General features: G+C 38.6%; 1 protein-coding gene across 2 annotated transcripts in view; it reads right to left on the bottom strand.

Moving 5' to 3' along the window:
• Positions 1–6,306: 6,306 nt before the first annotated feature.
• Positions 6,307–19,501, bottom strand: part of LOC126336835 (ragulator complex protein LAMTOR4) — a 30,947-nt gene continuing 17,752 nt past the window's right edge. For both annotated transcript variants that reach the window (XM_050000911.1, XM_050000910.1), the window contains exon 4: positions 6,307–7,142. In XM_050000911.1, coding sequence (XP_049856868.1) covers positions 7,039–7,142 — 104 coding nt within the window. In that variant the 3' untranslated portion in view covers positions 6,307–7,038. The remainder of the gene's footprint in view (positions 7,143–19,501) is intronic.

The raw sequence follows: 19,501 nt of genomic DNA, 5'->3' as shown, positions 1-19,501 counted from the left end.
CGAGATGCTGGAGTTTTATTTATAGTAGAATGAAATTAGAGTATTTATTTAAATGAGGGTAATTTTTTACCAAATGTATACCTCACTGTATTTTTCATCAAGATCTGAAAGTATTTAGTACGGTATTTTCAGCAAATGAAATTTCACTACACAGACTGAAGATTATAGGTAATGCTTCTAGATTATTTCATGGTTACCAATTTACATGATCCTCAGGCCTTGGTTGCATGGGTGCAAGTAACAACTGAGGAGTTAGTACTTGAGTGAATGAACACGGAGCATCGAGTTAACACCTCATTATACATTGGGGTGACAAAAGTCATGTGATAGAGCCATGGGATAGTGATATGTGCATACAGATGGTGGTAGTATCACATACACAAGGTATACAAGAACAGTGCACTGTCGGAGCTGTTCATTTGCACTCAGGTGAGTCATGTGAAAAGGTTTCCAATGTGATGTCCAAAATATTGGGATTGACAGACTTTGAACGTTGAATGAAAGTTGGAGCTAGATGCTTGGAATATTTCATTTTGGAAATCGTTAAGGAATTCACTATTCTGAGATCCACAATGTCCAGACTGTGTTGAGGAAACCACATTTCAGGCAGTATCTCTCACCATGGACAATGCAGTGGCTGACAGCCTTCACTTAACAACCAAGTGCAGTGGCATTTGCATGGAGCTGTCACACTAACAGACAAACTACACTGCATGAAATAACCCAGAATTCAATGTGGGATGTATGATGAATGCATTGGTTAGGACAATGCACAGAAGGTTGACATTAATGGGCCATCACAGAATACGACTGATACAAGTGCCTTTGTTAACAACACATCACCTGCAATGCCTCTCCTTGGCTCAAGACCATAGCGGTTGGACCCTAGATGATCTGTGGCTTGGTCAGATGATTCTCAGTTTTAGTTGCTAAGAGCTGATTGTAGGGGTGAGTGTGGTGCAGACCCCACGAAGCCATGGATCCATGTTGTCAACAAGGCACTGTGCATGCTGGTGGTGGCTTCATAATGGTATGGGCTGTATTTACATGGAATGGAATGGAAATTGTTATGCGCAGCTACTCTGAGATCATTTTCAGCCATTCATGGACATCATATGGATGACAATGCGCCACGTAACCAGGCCACAATTGTTCGTGATTGGTTTGAAGAACCTTCTGGACAACTGAAGCGAATGATTTGGCCACCCAGATTGCCTGACATGAATCCCATAGAATATTTATGGAACATAATCCTGACAACACTTTTGAAGTTATGGATGGCTATGGAGGCAGTATGGCTCAATATTTCTGCTTAAGACTTCCTATGACTTGTTGAGTCCTTGCCATGCCGAGTTGCTACACTACGGTAGGCAAAAGGAAGTCCAACTCGTTGTTAGGAGGTATCCCATGATTTGACACATCATGTAGTTCAAATGTCATTGGCTTTTTTAGACACCACCATCAGACAACTTGCAATTACCAGTCAACTTCTAAGTTTTATGAACAATTTGTGGGTTGTTGGAAACCAGAGTGTGTGGGGCAGATTATTTATCATTTAGTATACTGCTGCTGAGCATTACGCAGCACATAACAAAGCTTCGTAGCCATTTCATGACACAATCGTCGTCTTCTCTTGCAGCACCAGCACTTCCAACATCCATAAATGAGGCCACACATTCATGCACACTTGGCTCTCCTAATCCATCATTAATTTACATAATACACGTTCGCTTTCTTTTTATTTGTAAGTACATATACTCCCATTTTTTAAGTTTATTTATTTTTACTTTTTTTGCCCTGTCCTCGCACCTTTTCCCCAAGACCATTCTACAACAATTATCATTTGCTGCACACAATACACACTGTTATTTATTTCCTTTCTGTTCAGCTCTGATCAAAAGCTTATCAAGTATGGCTCAGAAGGATTTCCAATTGTGTGTGGCAGTCCATTATTGTTTCCTTATGCTCTACATCTTGATTCAAAGCACAGGTTAATTTTTACAACCCTTTAGTACATGTGCATACATTCTTTGCTTTTCATGCTTTCAGCTTCTACTTAATGGAAAAAAATTCTAAAAGCTGTAAATTTAATTGTATTTCAAATTTTTCAGTGTCAGCCCTGATGCCTGCTTCTCCTACTTGTTAAATAGTGCTTCTCATCTGTTAAAACTGTTAGAATATATTATACCACTTAAAGCTGATGGGTGAGGACTATCTGTCTACTACACTGAGGCACCAAGGAAACTGCTATAGGCATGCAAATTCAAATACAGAGATACGTAACCAGGCAGCATACGGCACTGTAGTCGGCAATGCCTATATAGGACAAGTGTCTGGTGCCGTTGTTAGATTGGTTACTGCTGCTACAGTGGCAGGTTGAGTATGAACACAGTGTGACAGTTGATGCATGAGCGATGGGCACAGCACCTCTGAAATAGCGGCGATGTGGGGATTTTCCCATACAATCATTTCATGAGTGTACCATGAATATCATGGATTTGGTAAAACATAAAATCTCTGACATCGCTGTGGCCGGAAAAAGAACCTATAAGAATGGGACCGATGACAACTGAACAGAATCGTTCAACATGACTGAAGTGCAACACCTCTGCAAATTGCTGCAGATTTCAGTGCCCAGCCATCAACAAGTATGAGCGTGCAAACCATTCAACAAAACATCACTGATATGGGCTTTCGGAGCTGAAGGCCCAGTCATGTACCCTTAATGATGACTGCACAACACAAAGCTTTACACCTTGCCTGGGCCCATCAACACCAACTTTGGACTGTTGATCACTGGAAACGTGTTGCTCATTTCAGACTGTATCCAGTAGATGGACATGTACATGTATGAATCCATGGACCCTGCATGTCAGGAGGGGATAATGGTGTGGGGTGTGGGCAGTTGGAGTGATATGGGACTCCTGATACGTCTAGAAATGACTGACAGGTGACACATTCATATGCATTCTGTCTGATTACCTGCTTCCAATCATGTTCACTGTGCATACCGACAAACTTGGGCAATACCAGCAGGGCAATGCGACACCCCACACGTCCAGAGTTGCCTCAGAGTGGCAGCAGGAACAGAGTTTAAACACTTCCGCTGGCCGCCAGACTCCCCAAATATGAATCTTTTTGAGCATATCTAGGATGCCTTGCGACCTGCTGTCCAGTAGAGATCTCCACCCCCCTCGTACTCTTACGGAATTATGGACAGCCCTGCAGAATTCATGGTGTCAATTCCCTCCAGCACTTCTTTGACATTATTCGAGTCCATGTCGCATCGTGTAGTGGCACTTCTGTGTGCTCACAGGGGCCCTAGATGATGTTAGGCAGGTGTACCAGTTTCTTTGGCTCTTCAGTGTATATCTAATGGAACAATGCACTTCTAAACTTATGTTCTGTAGTCTCGGTTATATGGAAAAAGAAATTGATTACAGCCATTCATACTGTGAACGTCACCTAAATCAACAATGCAACAACTAATGAAATTCTCTTGCAACCACCTGCTAAACGCTTGGGTCTCTCAAGATATCTACTATGGCATATTTTGCAGAGCTTTAACAAATGAGACCCCTCGATTGCTGAGAACAACTCCTAGGAAAATTTTAATAGTTTAAAATCTCAACAATATGAATTCTGATAGCTTGTTATTCACCAAGTAGAGGAGACATCAAAATGGCATATTAAAAGTTTATAGGACATTATTAAACTATCAGCTCGCATATACGTCTGACGTTTAGTGCTTGTGTGTGGTGAGTAACAGTCTATAACAACTCATTTTATTGTTATTTCAAAATGGATTTTTCAGTTTTTAAATACTTTGACCAATTCATGTGTCTCATGTTTTGTAAGGGTGCCCACAGGTGTGAGGGCCTAGGGGGCAGGGTGTAGTGCCCCTAGGTCTCAGGAAAGGAAAAAAAAGTTGTGCAGTCACGTCGTTTTTCTTTAAAAAATGAATTTACAGACTGTATTATACGCTTTTTTTTAATAGGGTTGAACTGGAACTTTGTTTTGGATACAAACACGTCTCCTTTCATCTTCCAAAATATTAAAAATACTTCATACCCCCAGTTTGATCCACTCTACCCGGAATCTTCCATACCCAGTTAAAATTATATGAGTTAAACCCTACACCATAAGATTTTTGGTGGAAAATTTTGAAAGTTATTCTTTCACTTCACTGCTCAAAACTTAATTATCTGCTGCAATTGATATGATGTGGTTTTAAGAAATCAAGAACGGTAAGTTCCTTACTATGTATGTAATGTTACTACTGTTTAAAGCAAACAGATAAGTCAAATGCAGTGTTCAGAACATTGTTTTTCTTGACAAATCTTAAAAGAACAGACAGTTTATCCATGGCAGATTGCACTGGGATTCTTCTGTGTTTTCTTAAATTCCACCTACAAAGATGTTTGATAATATTTTGACTCAGTAACCTCATAGGTTTTCTTGACATCCAGTTCTTTGTTTCAAAGTGTTTTCATCTGTAGGTACATTATGTGAACAAAAACTAATTTTAATGTGTTGGCTTTGTTATAATCTAAAAGTGTATCTGTTAGATATAATCTGGAACACTATGGCTGATGTCTCAGGATAACACTGCACTAACTGACTGTAGTCTCATTAAATATGCGAATTCTGTGAGATTATTAAAAAATCTTACTTGCAAAGTTCAGCTTGTTGCTCAGTATTTGCTCAGAAGAAAGAAAACAATAGCATACACACTTCTGAGTGTGTTGCATACAGTATTATTGTAAACTTGAAGTTAATTAAAGAAAGGTGAATGAAAATATTTACAATAATAAATTAAGACTGCAGAAGTACTACCTACAATAATCTGGTATATATATTGTAACATAAAAATACATAGATACAAAAATGATGCCATGTTTTATAGTTTGCTTGCAGTTCTCTCCACTAATAGCAAAATTCCATCACAACTTATTTTGTACACTTTGACAATGCGTGAACATCCAATATTTCACAATAATTTGAAATTTAAAAAAATACGTGCTAAGATATCTCAATAATTTTATTTTTACATGAAAGCCTGTACCTTAATCTACTTTCCTGAATAATTTTCATCATTATTGAGACATTTGTCATAATGCTGTACCAGTTTTTGAATACCCTCCTCAAAGAAGTCTGCCGTCTCACTTGTTAACCACTGTATCACCACTGTTTTGACTTTGTCATCATCTTGAAGATGCTGACTGCCCAGGTGTTTCTTCAAGTGCAGGAACAGATGGTAGTCACTGGGTGCAAGATCGGGGCTGTACAGAAGATGATCTAGAGTTTCTGATCGAAAAGATGTGATGGGATCTTTGGTCTGATTCACCACATGCGGACGGGCGTTGTCTTGCAGCAAAACAATGCCTTTGCTCAACTTGCCACGTCTTTTGTTCTGAATTGAACAGCGCAGATTGTGCAATGTCTTACAGTAAGTTGTTGCATTGATTGTCTCATTATGAGACAGAAATTCCAAAAGCAATACGCCTTTTCTGTCCCAAAAAACTGTGCACATGATCTTCTGGGAAGAAATTGTTTGCTTCAACTTCACTTTTCTGGGTGAATCTGAATGCTGCCATTCCATGTACTGTTGCTTTGATTCTGGTGTGACGTAGACCACCCATGTTTCATCACCCTTAACAATTTGGCTGGAGAAATCACAATCATAATTGTGGTACCGTTCAAGGAAAGTCAATGCACTGTCTAAATGTTTGGTTTTGTGCACATCCGTCAACATTTTCGGTACCCAACATGCGCACAATTTTCGGTAATTCAAGTGCTCGGTCACAATGTCATACAAAACACAAAGCAAAACATTAGGAAAGTCATCCCGCAAGAAGAAAATCTTAAAGCGTCTGTTTTCTCTCACCTTATTGTCCACTTCCTGCAACAAACTTTCATTAACAGCTGAAGGACACCCACTCCGTTGTTCATCATGCACATTTTTGTGGCGATCTTTAAATGCTCTCACCCACTTTCTTATCATTCCATCACTCACTCCATAAACTGCACAGTTTTCATGATGAATATTGATTGCTTTTAGGCCCTTAGCACTAAGAAATCTTGTAACAGCCCATACTTCACAGTCAGTGGGACTCACAATTATAGGACTCAGTACACAACGTAAACAAGTAAGAATCAGACTATAAAGGTGACAGCGCGTAGACAACATATGTAGGTACCCAGTGTGCATGCGCAGAATGCTGACTGCAGTGCTGCGTCCGCGGTGTGGCAAAACAATACTTACTTAAAAAAACACACCTTGTACTAAAGTAAACACACCAAAAATTATAAGCATTTTGTTTATTTTCTAAAAACAATTTACAAAATTAAGTCTCTCTTTTTCACATGTGTTGAGTGGTTCAATAAATTATCTGCTGTGAGCAAGGAAGAGTAACATTAAATAAAGCAAACACACAAGGTAGTGAACACAAGGAGGAACAAACTGTGCAGTGAGGACACTAATGTAGCAATGACACCAGAACGTACAAAAATATGTTGATACAAATTAATTGTGCTATTCTGCATCTATTACAATACACTTCTTGCTGTTTAAAAACTGCATGCAAGCAACGGCAGACTAACAGTTCAATCTCAACAGTTATTCCAAACTCTGATATGTAAAAAAAAAGGCATTTCATATAAACAGGCACTATTTTGACTGTAATGGAAAGCTCAGTAGAGATCACTGAATACATTAATATGACCTACATTTAAAACTGAACATCTAGTATAACTGAAAGATGAGGTCATCTACATAATCAGTCTCTTCAATCATAGGGTATACATTTTGACAAAAGTCATCGACCCCTGTCACGTACTTCCAGGCACACAGTTATTACGCATGACTAGGATATAGTTAATTCTGGTCAGTCATCTCAATATTACTGAAAAGTATTTACAACACTAAGCATTAAATTAACAAAATTTAAATAAATGGCAGAACATAAGAAAAACAGCCCATACAAAAATACCAACAGCAGTATAAAATATACATAAATTAACAATCTGTTGACAATCTCAAACAGTTACTGGATCCACTTGGTTTGGAACAAATTTCCTCTTTACAACATGAATCTTCTTGTTTGACAGGCATATGACATAGCAGTGATCATCGTATATAACTGGAACAGAAAATTACAAATTTGAGCCAAACGCCTCGAAAACAGGTGTATGATACAAAAAGATCTTCATATATTAAACAATAAGATGATCATACATACAAAAAATAATGTCAGGCTTATGCAATACGATGATATTTCTTCAGTTACAACAAACATACCGAAAAACACACAAGATGCTCTGTAATCCTACCTACAAAAATCAAGAAATGAGCTACATTTTCACTAAAGAAGTTAAGCAAAACAACAAATCTTACAGATGTTTCGATCACAAACTGTCAAAACTGAGGTAACCTTACTGAAGAGTTCCATGTAGCATCTTTTTCTTTTCCACTCCTCATGAACAATGACCTCCAGTGTGAACAGTTAGTGAAGGTATAGGCCAAGATGTAATATACTGACAAGTCAGAACATTACGAACATTTGTTTAACAGAGTCTTGGTCTACCTCTGGAATGTAGTACAGCAATTATTGTGTCTTGCACGAATTCAACAAGTCCTTGGTAGGTTTCTGGAGGTAGGTGACACCAGATGGTTACATACAAGTCATGCAATTCCCCTAAATCACAAACTAGTGATTTATAGACGAGGAGCTGGTACCCAGTAAGGTTTCATATGTATTCAGTCAGGTTCAAAACAGGCAAATTTGGTGGCCAAAATAATGATGTGAATTCACTATCATGCTCCTTACAATATTTGTAGCACAATTATAGTCTGACACTGACACACTACTGGAATAAGCCATTGGTATTGGTGAAGACTAGTAGAAATTATGTTCAAGTCATTTTGTAACCTCCTGTGGTCACTTAATGATAATTTTCCCGTGCACGACACCATCTTCAAGAAAGAGCTGCAGATTGCTGCTCACCCTGTCTGCCAGATCATTTATCGAAACAGACAATAAGAGTGGTCCTATCACTCACACTTCCCTGGGACACTCCAGATGATACAATTGTCTCTGATGAACACTCGCTGCCAAGAACAATGTACTGGGTTACATTACTTAAGAAGTCTTCGAGCCACTCACATATCAGGGAACAGGATATAGAGGAAATACAGCTTTGATCAGTGATGTAGGAAACATATGACAAACACTGTACACAATATGGTGACTAATGCACTGCCATTGTTTCAAACAGGCTAAGCTACAGATCAGTGTCACCAAAACAAGGTTTTTTTTTTAACTTCATATTCACTGGGCTTTGTCAACTCTCAACCAAACTGTTACCTTCCAACCTAACCAATACTACAAACTTTTTTTTTTTTTTTGGGGGGGGGGGGGGGGGGGGCAGAACTAGCACTCCTGGAAATAGGATATTGCGGAGACATGGCTTAGCCACAGCCTGGAGGATGTTTCCAGAATGGGATTTTCACTCCGCAGCGGACTTTGCGCTGTTATGAAGCTTCTATGAAGTTTGGGAAGTAGGAGATGAGGTACTGGCGGAAGTAAAGCTGCGAGGACGGGGCATTAGTCGTGCTTGGATAGCTCAGATGGTTGAGCACTTCCCCGCAAAAGGCAAAGGTCTGGAGTTCAAGTCTCGGTCCGGCACACAGTTTTCATCTGCCAGGAAAGTTTCATAACAGCACACACTCCCCTGCAGAGTGAAAATCTCATTCAGGACAGTATATGTTTGTACGATTCTTCTGCATTAAGATTTCTGAAGTAAGAAATTCAAAACTTCAATTTTCCTTTTGCTGTCTTCTGTTGCAACACCAGACAGGACAAACTACGTCTAAATCTACATTTACAACCACTTCTAAGCAATGCAAACCACCAAGAAGTGCAGGGAATAGTCCAATTGTACCAGTTATTACAGTTTCTTCTCATTCCATTCATGTACAAAGTGCAGGAAGAATGACTGATTGAATGTGTCTGTGCATGCTGTAACTATTCTAATCTTGTCCTCATGATCCCTATGTAAGTGATACGTATTGGGTTGTAGTACATTCCTAGAGTTGTCATATAAAGCCAGTTCTTGAAACTTTGCTAGTAGACTTTCTTGGGTTAATTTACATGTATCTTCATGAGTCTACCAGTTTAGTTTCTTCAGCATCTCGGCAATACTCTCCAACTGGTCAAACAGACCTCCGACAATTTGTTTTGCCCTTCTCTGTACATGTTCAATATCCTCTCTTAGTTCTATTTGATACTGGTGCCACAGTGTTTAGCAGTATTCTAGAATGTGTTGCCAGAGTGATTTGTAAGCAATCTCCTTTGTAGATTGATTGCAATTATCCCAGCACTCTACCAAGAAACCAAAGTCTACCACCTGATTTACCCAAGTGAGCCTACATCATCATTCTGTTTCATATCACTACAAAGTTGTCAATGTTTGCACCACTCTGCAATCTTATCAAGATCTGACTGAATATTTAGACAAAGTACCTCATTTTAGGCAACTACATCATCTCCAAAAAGTCTGAGCTTACTATTAATATTGTCCAAAAGATCATTAATATACAACATGAATAGCAAGGGCGCCAACACACTTCCCTGGGGCAAACCTAAAGTTACTTCTACATCTGACGATGACTCTCGATCCAAGATAACATGCAGCATCCTCCCTACCAAAAAGTCCTCAGTCCAGTAGCAAATTTCACTTGATATCCCATATGATCAGACTTCTGATAATAAGAATAGGTGTGGCACTGAGTCAAATGCTTTTTGAAAACCAACAAATACTGCATACTACCTTGATCCAAAGCTTTCTGTATGTCAAGTGAGAAAATTGTGAGTTGGGTTCCACACAATCAGCGTTTTCAGAGTCCATGCTGACTGGCACGGACGAGGTGATTCTGTTCAAGATATCTCATTATAGATAAGCTTTTTTCTAAGATTCTAAAACACATTGATGCCAAGGAATTTGCATGGCAGTTTTGTGGCTCACTTCTACTACCTGTCTTGTAGACAGATTGGAATTGTGCTTTCTTCCAATTACTGGGCATGGTTTTTTGCTCAAGGGCTCTATGAAAGATCATAGAAGAGCGGTTAAACTCAGCCACAAATTAAGTATAGACTCTGATACAGATTTCTTCATACACTGGAGCTTTGTTCAGTTTTAATGATTTAAGCTGTTTCTCATCACCACAGACACTGATGGTGATTTCACTACCGTATTTACTCGAATCTAAGCCACACTTTTTTCTGGTTTTTGTATTCCAAAAAACCGCCTGCAGCTTAGAATCGAGTACGAAGCAAGTGGAAGTTCTAAAAAATGTTGGTCGGTGCCGCCGCAGCTAACTCCTGCCGTCGAATATATGTAGCGCTACACAGGCATGCTTTGCAGGCACAAAGATAAATACTGGCGCCAAAACCTCTGCGTCAGTAAAAAAAAAAAAAAAGGGTGGACGATGAGCTTTGTTTTTCCTCTGCCCTGAGTTTCAACCACTCCATTTTCATACATTATCCAATGAAGTAACTACAAAAATCCGTATTGTTCATCTTCGAATGTAGCAGAATTTTAATGTACTACGAAAATCCGACAGGCAAGATTGTTTGGGATGTTTGTCAATATGGCCAACACTACGTTCTGTATTTTTTCCTAGCTGTGAGAAGAGATGGTTGCTAATAGGAACTTGACGAAATGTGAATCACATGCAGTATTATTTTCACCATAAGAAAGAATACGGATATAAACATTTTGTGATGTAGTCTTTTGCGTTTGCTGCTATCTCATTTAAATCCTGTCTGCCTAATAAACTACGAAACTAGAGTGAGACAACAGCAAACGCGGAAGAATATACATAACGTGTCATGTTTATATTTGTATTACTCTTATGCCTAATAGTGATACAGTCAGAAATGAAGCACGGCAACTGACCAGACTTTTAAATCTAAGATGACTAATTTCTGTGCAGAATTTCATGTACTAAAGAAGCGGCCGCAAAGATTTTCAAACGGAGAATAATTTCCGCCTAACTCTCGTTCAGAAGATGTTCTATCATACGCAGTCTATTATTTGGTTCTTGTTAATCATTATCAAAGAAAGCAGTAGTGTAAGTAACAACAAATAGTCTCTTGCCATTGTTTCACTAATGAGATGATTCCTCTCTCTATTTTTTAATTGTAAGCGGCGGTAGCATGCACAAAAGCAAGCCATGCCGCGAGCGGCGACAGGCCGCAAACACGCACTATCAGAATGCGACAAACGATGCATGACAGAGTACAGTAATGCATTTTCAGCTTAGAGTGACGTAAACACCTATAACAAAACAGCACTTATCAGATCAAAGCAAAATAAGCAATTGATTCAAGCCAAACGAAGCACCTGAGAAAGGAAGGGTACCCGTATAAATACGGATGGAGCGCCTGACGCATAGCACCGCTACCTGGTAAAGCTTAACTGCTAAGCTTACGACTCGAACCAAACTACTGTAGCTGTATCGTCATTCACTCGACCTAAATTGTGTCTTGTATTACAATGGACCAACTTTGTTTAGATTTGGAGGTGCGGCCTAAAACTTTTCTCTCCCCTTGAATTTCGAGTCTCAAATTTCACGTGCGGCTTAGATTAGGGAATTTTTTCTTCTTTATTTAGAGACTCATTTCTCAGGTGCGGCTTAGATTCGAGTAAATACGGTACTCACCTCTTCAGTGGTATGACAATTAAATGCTTCCTAAGCATTTTCCAAATTTTGTTATTAAACCACGGTGGGATTCTCCAACCTTAATCCACTCAATGGCACATACTCCTCCAGTGTGCAAATTAAAATACGTTTTAACTTTGCTCATAATTTCTCTACGGCCATGACATTGGTCTGTTCATCATATTGGAACTAAATTACATCCATTCATTTTCTAACTGGGATGTTAACAATGACTTCTCTGCTCTTTCGACAAAAAAACTTTCTAGCCTTCCTGATGGATTTATTAACTTCAGCAACCACTGTCATCATGACTTCATGATCACTAAATCATGTCTGTATATGGACAACATCGGTAAGGTCAGGCCTGTTTATAGCAACAACGTCTACAATATTTCCACTGCATTTTGGCTATCTAAGTAGCTACTGAACAGTCTTCAGAAAACTGTACTCAAAAGTACTTCACAAGACTGCCTGTCTGTGCCACCTTCATTGAATCCACAGAAGTCCCATTCTATACTGTGCAAGTCAAAGTCACCTCCGTGCATGATTTTTTTTTCACTCCAACTAATATTACAGCATGTTTTTGGCACTCTGCTGACCATAAACTTATGCTGAGTGACGAGCACTGTTGTTGTGGCATCAGGTGAACGGTAAAAACATTCAATAATTAACTTCAGCTCACCTAGATTTGTTACACACATCTAGATAGTTTCATAATCAGACTCAGTTTTGACCTTGATAGAACAATATTTCTTTCTTTCTGACTACAATGTACACCTCCCCCTCCCCTATAGTGATATCTAACTGTTTTGATTCAATACACCCCTACTGGCACTGCAGCAACTGCGCATGTGCCCACACACACACACACACACACACACACACACACACACACACACAGAGAGAGAGAGAGAGAGAGAGAGAGAGAGAGAGAGAGAGAGAGAGAGAGAGAGAGAGAGAGAGAGAGTCAGTGGTACATTTGTAAACAGGAAGAGAGTCAGTGGTACATTTGTAAACAGGAAATTGGACACAACCTGATCATAATTTGTAAAGAAAATTTCAGGTTACCATTCATCAATAGTTTCTCTGACACTACAGGACACAGTTACTATTCTCTCAAATTATCCACTCAACTAACACCTATTACAAATTATCAGTTGCTTTTTGCAGTATTGATAAGTATTGACAATACAGACAAAGCTGAATTAATATTTTTGGTGTGTTCTTAACCCTTGGATGCATGGTGCTGAAAACACACATGAATGCATATGCAGGGCCTCTAAGGCCCTGCCCTAATTTAAAAGTTTCCTCTTTCCATATAATCATTCTTTGGAGTTAAATTTATATCTGTCAGATTTATTGTCATGTTGAAAGATTCCTAAGATACAGTAACAGGATCTGATGGGCCTGATTAACATTTTATTAATTTTTTTTTTAAACTAAGTGAATTTTTATTAGTTATATCCATTTACATACAACATAAACAAATAATTTTATTACTTCACTTATAAGTTGCAGTTTACATTTTATAACATTTATTACAACCAATATCTTCAATTAAAACACTCATTATTCACAATATTATGTATATAGGCAATACTTTGACAAAAAGTTATTATTCGTTGTGCACATAAAATTGCACTTTTCTTAGTTTTCAACACGTGACAAACAAGAAGCACAAAGAACGCCACTATTTTCCTTAAAAATGTTGGTTTTACACTTAATGCATGTCATAGCACTTTTCCTGTGTTTATTATATGGACAATAACTGCATCTTTTTCTTTTTCCTGAAGCAGGTAGTTGGTTCGGCAATATGAGATCTTTTTGAACACCACATCTTTGCATGGCATCAACAATTTTCTTTGGAAGATTAGGGATCTGAATACGAAATTCTATTAGTGGTCTTACCATTTCCTCTGCTAAGTCTCTTAAGAACAGATGCTGGGCAGTAAATAAAATTTCACTGTTCATTGCTACGACGTCCATCATATTCATCCACAATGCGAATGGCCATCTTCTTGTTTGTCTCTTGCAAGTGTAATAATGAATTTTCTTGTTCATTTGATCTATTCCAACCTTCGTAGAGTTACAGAACTTTATTATATCTGGTTTATTTTTTGCATGAGTTTCGTCAATCTTTCTGTTGTGATGCATTGTGCTAATGAGAACTACAGACTTTTTCTTTTTGGGAACATAACTCAGTGTAATGTCACCTCTAAATGCAAACAAAGAGGAATGAATCGCTCTTTAAGAGGACGGTTTCATCTCATTAGGAATTTCTGGTTTATTTTGTTTGTTTGTTCCCACCACTGTAATTTGCTTCTGAAGCATCTCTTCTGCCAGCTGCACACAAGTAAAGAAGTTGTTAACAGTAATATTTTTTGATGATCCTTCAATACTCTTAGTAAGATCTTTCACCACATTCAATTCTAGATTTTTCTAATAGGTTCATGGGGCTTCCTTCTCGTGTAAACAATTCTGTCTAAAGCCTATGCAAATGTAGCATCACATAACAAAAATATTTTTATGCCATACTTGGCTGGTTTAGAGGGCATATACTGGGTGAAGCTGCATCTTCCACAGAATGGGACTAGCTGTTGGTCAACTGTGAGCGAATCATTGGGAATCATTCTATTTCTACACTTGTCAATAAACAGTTCCCATATATAGTGAACAGCTGCAAGTTTGTCATCTGCAGATCGAGCTTCATAGTTACACATGTCACCAAATGTAATTCTCCTTATATCCTCGAATATATTTACTGACATGGTGACCTTATATGTAGGATTTGCTTTTTCATCCAAGAATAATTCTCTAATAGAGACATCCCAACTCTTCTCAACACCAGAAAACAGTAAAAGACCAAGAAAACCCTCCATTTCAGGAAGCGAAACATTTTTCCATGTTTTACCACGTAAAGCAGCCACTCTTCTGCCTTCAATATTTGTGCAGTTGATGATTTCCTCTAGTATTTCCTTGGAGATGAAATAGTCCCAGGAATCCTTAAGTTTACAGGTTTTCAAACCACGGGCTGGACCAGGTGCTTTCTTTACGATATTATGGACAGGCGTACGAAAAGTTGCAGGAAGATCTAATTTCCAAATCGTTCCTTTCCGACTAATGTATGTGTGGTCTTCTGTACCTTTTTGTGGTGGTTCTTCATTTTCAGACTCTGATGAAGTAATATTATTGGAAGGACTGTCATCTACCTCAATATTCACATATGCAGGTTCATTGGCTGATTCTTCACTACTTGTATCTTCAAAAATATTTCCTTCCTCGCAAGAATCATCATCTTCAAACCACTGAGCCACAACACTTTCAAAATTAGCTGCATTTGCACGTACTGACTCTCTTGCTTTGCGTGTCGAAGCCATAGCAAAAGGCATGTCTCTCGAACAGCAGCTTGTGCAGCACTTAACGAGTCATACTCTAAACAATATGGGCCTTGCAGCAACAAAAACTACATTAACAATGAGGCTGACAAGAGCAGCACAGGATAACAATACTATGCAATAATGAAACATCTGATAGCAAAAAGATCAATAATACACCAACATCGCCAATATGTGAAAGTAGTGTGTATTATATTTTAGTTATACTATTACTACTACAGCTACTGCTGCTGTTGGCACTCCTGTTGCTGGAAATACCACTGTTGAATTAATAACTGCTCCCAAACAAATGTTGAAGACAATATAGGCTAAAGAACATTTATAAATGTGTGAGGGCTTCTGAAGCCCTGCTTATGCATTCATGGTGTATGGGTAAAAGTATTGAATTATACCAAAAACTTAAAAAAGGTATCTCGTTCAGACCTGATAGGAGGAATGTCACAGTGTTAGTGAAAGAGTACTGGAAAGCAGATTGAAATCAAACAAAAAATTACAGAATTTTTAAAAAATGAAAACATACAAGGGCCTCGGAGGTCCTGTATGTGCATCCTAGGGTTAAGGCATGCCTGCAAATAGTACCTTTTTTCCTTCTTCCAGTTTCACAGTAACATGGAATCCAGATAACATTCTCAATTTAACAATGATGAAATATGAAGAACGTGGTTTTCAGCCAGCCGAAATCACCTACTTCTCCTGAGGACGTACATATGTCATTTGTTAGTTGATTTCCTTGACATTAATTTGAATGATATCGACATTTCGTTTGAAATTGTGGATATGTTGGAAGAAAAGGGAAATAACTGTGACGAAACCTCGAATTGTGGTTCAGGTAACATCAGTTGTGCCAGTAACAGTCCTGAAGAAGAATAGCTTCCAAACCTAATAGAAAGATGTACTGCAACAGCTTTAAGCAACAAAGAAAAAGCAGTGAAATACTGGTTAAGCGAAGGAAGGAAAAAAAAGCTTGAAGTTATGTAATGTGCAAAGGTGTTTTCATTTTGTAAAATTTGAGCATGAACTGTACAAATGGAAGAATGAATTACATGAAGTCAGAAATATGTGCCATACAGAAACCCAAAACCATATGAATGATAAATTGTTTGAAAGATTTAGAACTGCTCATGAGAGGCTATGCACCATTACCAATGAAGATCTGTGAAACTGGACCCTCTGAACTGCACCTGACATGTACAATGCTAATTTCCAGGCTTCGTTGATCTGGCTAAGTAGGTTCAAGAAATTGTACAGAATAGGAAGTCGCAAAATTACGTTGCGTAAACATGTAGAGCAGCTGACAGTGATAGACAATGCTATAGAGGAATTCATAGCTGACGTAAAGACAAAACTTTCTGTTCGCACTGCAACTGCTGTCTATAACGCTAATCAGTCAGGTTTCGTGCAAGGTCTGCATGCACACTGCACTTCACCATTTTGGGGTGAAAAGAGAGAGTCGGTTGCCCAACCAATTAATGCAATGTCACATTTATAAACAATAACTCCAGTGATAAGTAAGAGTGGTTTACTGTTTCCACAGCTGTATATCTGTCTTCAAGAATCACAAGGCAAATTAGGACCAAAAATAAAAAATGGACTGTTTAGTTGCAAAAATCTTGTAACTGACCTATCAAAATCTGGAAAAAAATGGGAAAGAATAATTTCCAACATTTCGTTTGAAACTTCTTCCTACCATCTGCAGAAACTAATTCACTGCATTTGTTTGATTCAGGGTCTGGACATACAACAATGCCTCTGTTTTTGTGGAGGGCGGCAAAAAAATCTGTAGATGTAATGTGGATTCCGTCTCTAACTACTACTGCGATTCAACCTCTTGATAAAGAATTTCTTTGATAATTTACTGAAAAATGCTTTCCACTGTCAGACAACAATTTCCAATATCTCTCCCTCATTTCAGGTTTATCAGTGGTATTGTGAAGCTACAGTCATTTGTGCATTACCAGTTTTCTTCGCCACACTTCACGACTTTGATCACGTATGCCTCGTATGCAGCACAACACGCAAAATAATGGCCAGGATCATTTCTGATTCCATCCCAGTTCTGTCTAAATAAAACTCTTGGTTACTGAGAAGTGCCTGATTTCATCAATTTCTCCTTTGTCCGGGGTGCCTGATGCAAGAAAAATGTTTGTTTTTGTCAGATTTTCATGAAGATTACAGAAAATGAAAAAAGAATTGTTTCACTGATAGTAAAATGTACAAAATTCCAAAAAATATTATAAGAAATGGCCTACAGGAATTGTTTTGAAATGTAGTACTGCAAGGCACATTTCATTTCAACAAATTACAAGTCTTCACTGATGGAATTCGTCTTTGACATCAAACACTGCCATGATTTTCTTTTCTCTGGTAGCCACTTTTAGCAGAATTACATGTGCAATAACTGAACTGTCGATATGAAGTTAATCAAAAAAATATTTATATAGTTTAAACTGGGTTTTCTCAAGAGCAAACAAGCTGACAAGCACGAGCGAAAGAGAATTTTGTCTGGTGCAACCAGTAGGCCTCTTGCAGGTCTTTCAACTGGTCGCCACTGCAGCTACTTACGTGTCCCTAACCTTCCCCAGTTACCGAATTGGGAAATGGAGACCTGCAGTTAAACGTGGAATCCTTGCATGTCTTGTGGCCACTTCAACATCTGTGAAAAGTGAATGCTCAGATAAAAATCACAGTGAAAATGTTATGGCCTGAACGGGATTTGATCCAGTGCTTTCAGCACCACAAAGTGGGCACTTTACCACTACACCATTTTTGTTTCAGGGGCAAAAAAAAAAAAAAAAAGAAAAGAAAAAACAATATGACCATTAGACCTTACATGTGTAGTGGAAATGCTAGCTGTGTCACCTCTTTAAATAATGATCAACGTCGGTAATTAGTGTTCCGTTTATAAATTGCCCCTCAATGGTAATTAGAAGCCTGGGAAAAACGGCAGCCGACATACTACGAAAATTTTGGACCGGTGCAAAGGAGAGATGGAGATGCAATTCCATGTAAAGTGCGCAATTTCCACACGTCATACTTCAATACAAATTGAGACAATTAAATTCTGCCTTCCCTGCGCCATTTTTGCATACTCCATCAAGAACAGTGTGCTCACCACGCAAAATAATCCTCACTGAGCAGCAAAGTTTCACACTGTGGCTCTAATATGATAGAGTTGTATCCTGTATGCTGAATTTTAGCTCCAGAAACTAAAAACCAGTAACACAGCATTCATAGGCAATGTTCGCTACCTTGTGTTCTCTTCCGTTCCCTCTATCGTAAACGATTCTACCCATATTCGAGTGTACTGTAGTGAATTTTCTGCACATGCTCATTTGCACGTGTTCACTTCCATTCGCTCCACTGTAAACCAGGCATTCGGTGCTTAAAGTTGGTGTCTGTGAACTCCGGATAATTCTGTTATGTAGCGCTGCGTGAGTGATTCACCGAGTCGCATGCTAGGCAGACAGGGCTGTACAAACTGCTGCTTCACCCTGCAGCTGTTATGGAGCCTTTGATTACTGGCACTAGTCCCATGAAAGCCCCAATGAATGTCCCCAATAGTGTAACACTGTCTCCACCAGTCTGCATCCATGGCATGGTGCTTGCTTTGTGTAGCCCTTTGCCTGGAAGATGGCATATCCAGACATGATCCCTGAACCAACATGGGATCATGTAGACTCTTACACCTGCTGTGGAGCACAATGTTCAAAGAACTATGTACTCCGAAATACTTATCTGCAGTAGCTTTATACTCTGTCATCAGCTCTACCACAGATCACCACCTATCCTGCTTTAAAGAGCAGGCAAGCCTCCCATGTCCATGTTCTGTGTGAGGTGTGGGCATAAAACTCCTTGCTGCCAGTGGTTCCACTGCCCTTCAACCACTTTTCATAGATTTTTTTACAACAGTAGCTCACAAACAGAAGATTAGTTTTACCATTTACAAGATGCTTGTTACCATGTGTCAAGCCATAATCTGCCTTTTGCTGAAGTTAAATGTCAGTTAATCAGTTAACATTCTTATTTGTGGCCTCTATTACCATTAGAATGATACCCCATTTGTCTAATGCCCTTACATACTTTTGTTATTAAATTGTGTGTCCCCAATGCCACTAGGTGTTAAATCTCATAGTGGATAGTAGTTATATGTTTTGGCTTACCAGTGGATGAGCCTCTAGTAAAAATGGCTACTGGAAATTCAAGATGTAGGAAATGACACTACGTTTGTATCATGAGAAAGTATACTGTACATTTTACATTGTGAAGATGCAAATTTACCAGTAATATTTTGAGTATTTTTAATTCAAAATCTTATGCACACGCCTGTTAGTATGAGTGAGGCACGATTTCCCAATCTCAGACCAAAAATGAAACTACAAAG

Source organism: Schistocerca gregaria, chromosome 2 (genome assembly GCF_023897955.1).
Source record: "Schistocerca gregaria isolate iqSchGreg1 chromosome 2, iqSchGreg1.2, whole genome shotgun sequence".
In the NCBI taxonomy this organism is placed as follows: Eukaryota; Metazoa; Arthropoda; class Insecta; order Orthoptera; family Acrididae; genus Schistocerca; species Schistocerca gregaria.
This window is presented reverse-complemented; position numbering and strand designations above follow the sequence as displayed.